This window comes from Cricetulus griseus, chromosome 3, assembly GCF_003668045.3.
Source record: "Cricetulus griseus strain 17A/GY chromosome 3, alternate assembly CriGri-PICRH-1.0, whole genome shotgun sequence".
Taxonomy (NCBI): domain Eukaryota; kingdom Metazoa; phylum Chordata; class Mammalia; order Rodentia; family Cricetidae; genus Cricetulus; species Cricetulus griseus.
In genome coordinates this window covers 77065492-77066909 of record NC_048596.1, presented here as the reverse complement: position 1 = coordinate 77066909, position 1418 = coordinate 77065492, and the positions used below count along the sequence as shown (strand labels likewise).

The 1418-nt window shown below is 48.6% G+C and overlaps 1 protein-coding gene across 1 annotated transcript; it reads right to left on the bottom strand.

The window, feature by feature from the left end:
* Positions 1-374: 374 nt before the first annotated feature.
* LOC113831449 (protein myomixer-like) lies at positions 375-629 on the bottom strand. Its single transcript, XM_027410354.1, has one exon. It carries the CDS (start codon positions 627-629, stop codon positions 375-377), a length of 255 nt encoding a protein of 84 aa, XP_027266155.1.
* Positions 630-1418: the final 789 nt, after the last annotated feature.

Sequence of the window (1418 nt, the reverse complement as noted above, 5' to 3'; positions counted from 1 at the left end):
CTACTCACTACAAGCTGAGCTTTGAGAATACATCTGTCTCAAAAGGGAACCAAGGTCCTAGGATTTTAAGGTAGATTTTACATCTGAAGACTGGACATTTGGGATTTAAATACCAGCTCTTTGCTAAAACTGACCTTGACGCCCTCATTTGCAGGTCTGCCCTGGAGGCAGAGGGAGCTGCAGGCAGGAGGGAAGAACAACACATCTGTGATCTGCAAGATCCTGAGGGGTGGGAGTTGGTCAGGCCAGAACCCTCTTGACTCAGGCCCCAGTCTTCTTCCACTGGGCATTCTACAGTCAGTTCTGACGCCAGGACTAACCCACTCCAAAAGAAAGTACTTTGATGGACACTGCTGCTTCCACGACCCTTGGCCTCACTTCTGGGGGCCCAATCTCTCCTTCCTCTGGGAGTGGTCCACTCTGGAGGCCTCTCCAGCATCCGGTGGCTGTTGCTGGCTGAGGACAAACAGTAAACAGCCCTGCAAAGCCTCTCTCTTGTCCTGGGAGCTCAGTTGGCAGGCGAGTTGGCACAGCAGGGGAAGGAGGTGCTGACGGGCCAGGCGGGCAACTGGCAGCAGCAAGCAGGATAGCAGCGACCGAAACAGCATTGGGAGAAGCGGAGCGGGCATGGCAGAGCCTGGACCAGTCAGAAGTGCTAGTCGGAATCAATTTCAGGATGCTTTTGCCCGCCTGCGGTGGGTACAGCATCACTGGATAGCACAAGGTAGCTCCACCCCCCTCAGCCTCCACCCAGCTCAGCTCACTTGGGTGTGGAGGAGTACAATCCTGCTACACTCTTTCACGGTTGTTTGGATCCTATGGTAATTTGAGCTCTGTTCCCATGCTCTCTGCTTTAGTCTATCAAAATCTGTCGACAACTAGTCACTGCAATTCCCGCTATTCCAAATATTTTGCATGTATCTAGTCTTTCCCATCATTTCTGACTCTCCTATGCTTGGCTTCATTTTCTAGTTTGTGATTTTGCTTTCTTTCAGTGGATGAGATATTCACACCTGATGTCTCTGAATTTGACTTCAGTTTGGTGTTGTTGGGCTGTATGGTCATTCCATTTCAGGTCACCTACTATAGCAAAACATCAAAACATCCTAACCCATGTTAGCACCTCTAGACCTGACCCTTGGTATCACTCTACTGGACTAATGTCTATTAATACTGGGATGACTATATATCATCCAAAAGGGTGAGATTCAGATGATAAACTAATCACAGAAGGGCACCTGAAAACCTAGATGTTATAATTAGTGAATCCACATGGTTCTTAGTCCTGAAGAGGATACATCCACCTGGAAACTTACCTCAGGTGCTACCATGTTGTGACACTCAGAGAAGTGTTGGTCAGAGAGACCCAGGTGAGAATGTAAATGTAAAAACAATGTGTCAGGTGGGATGCAGTGAAA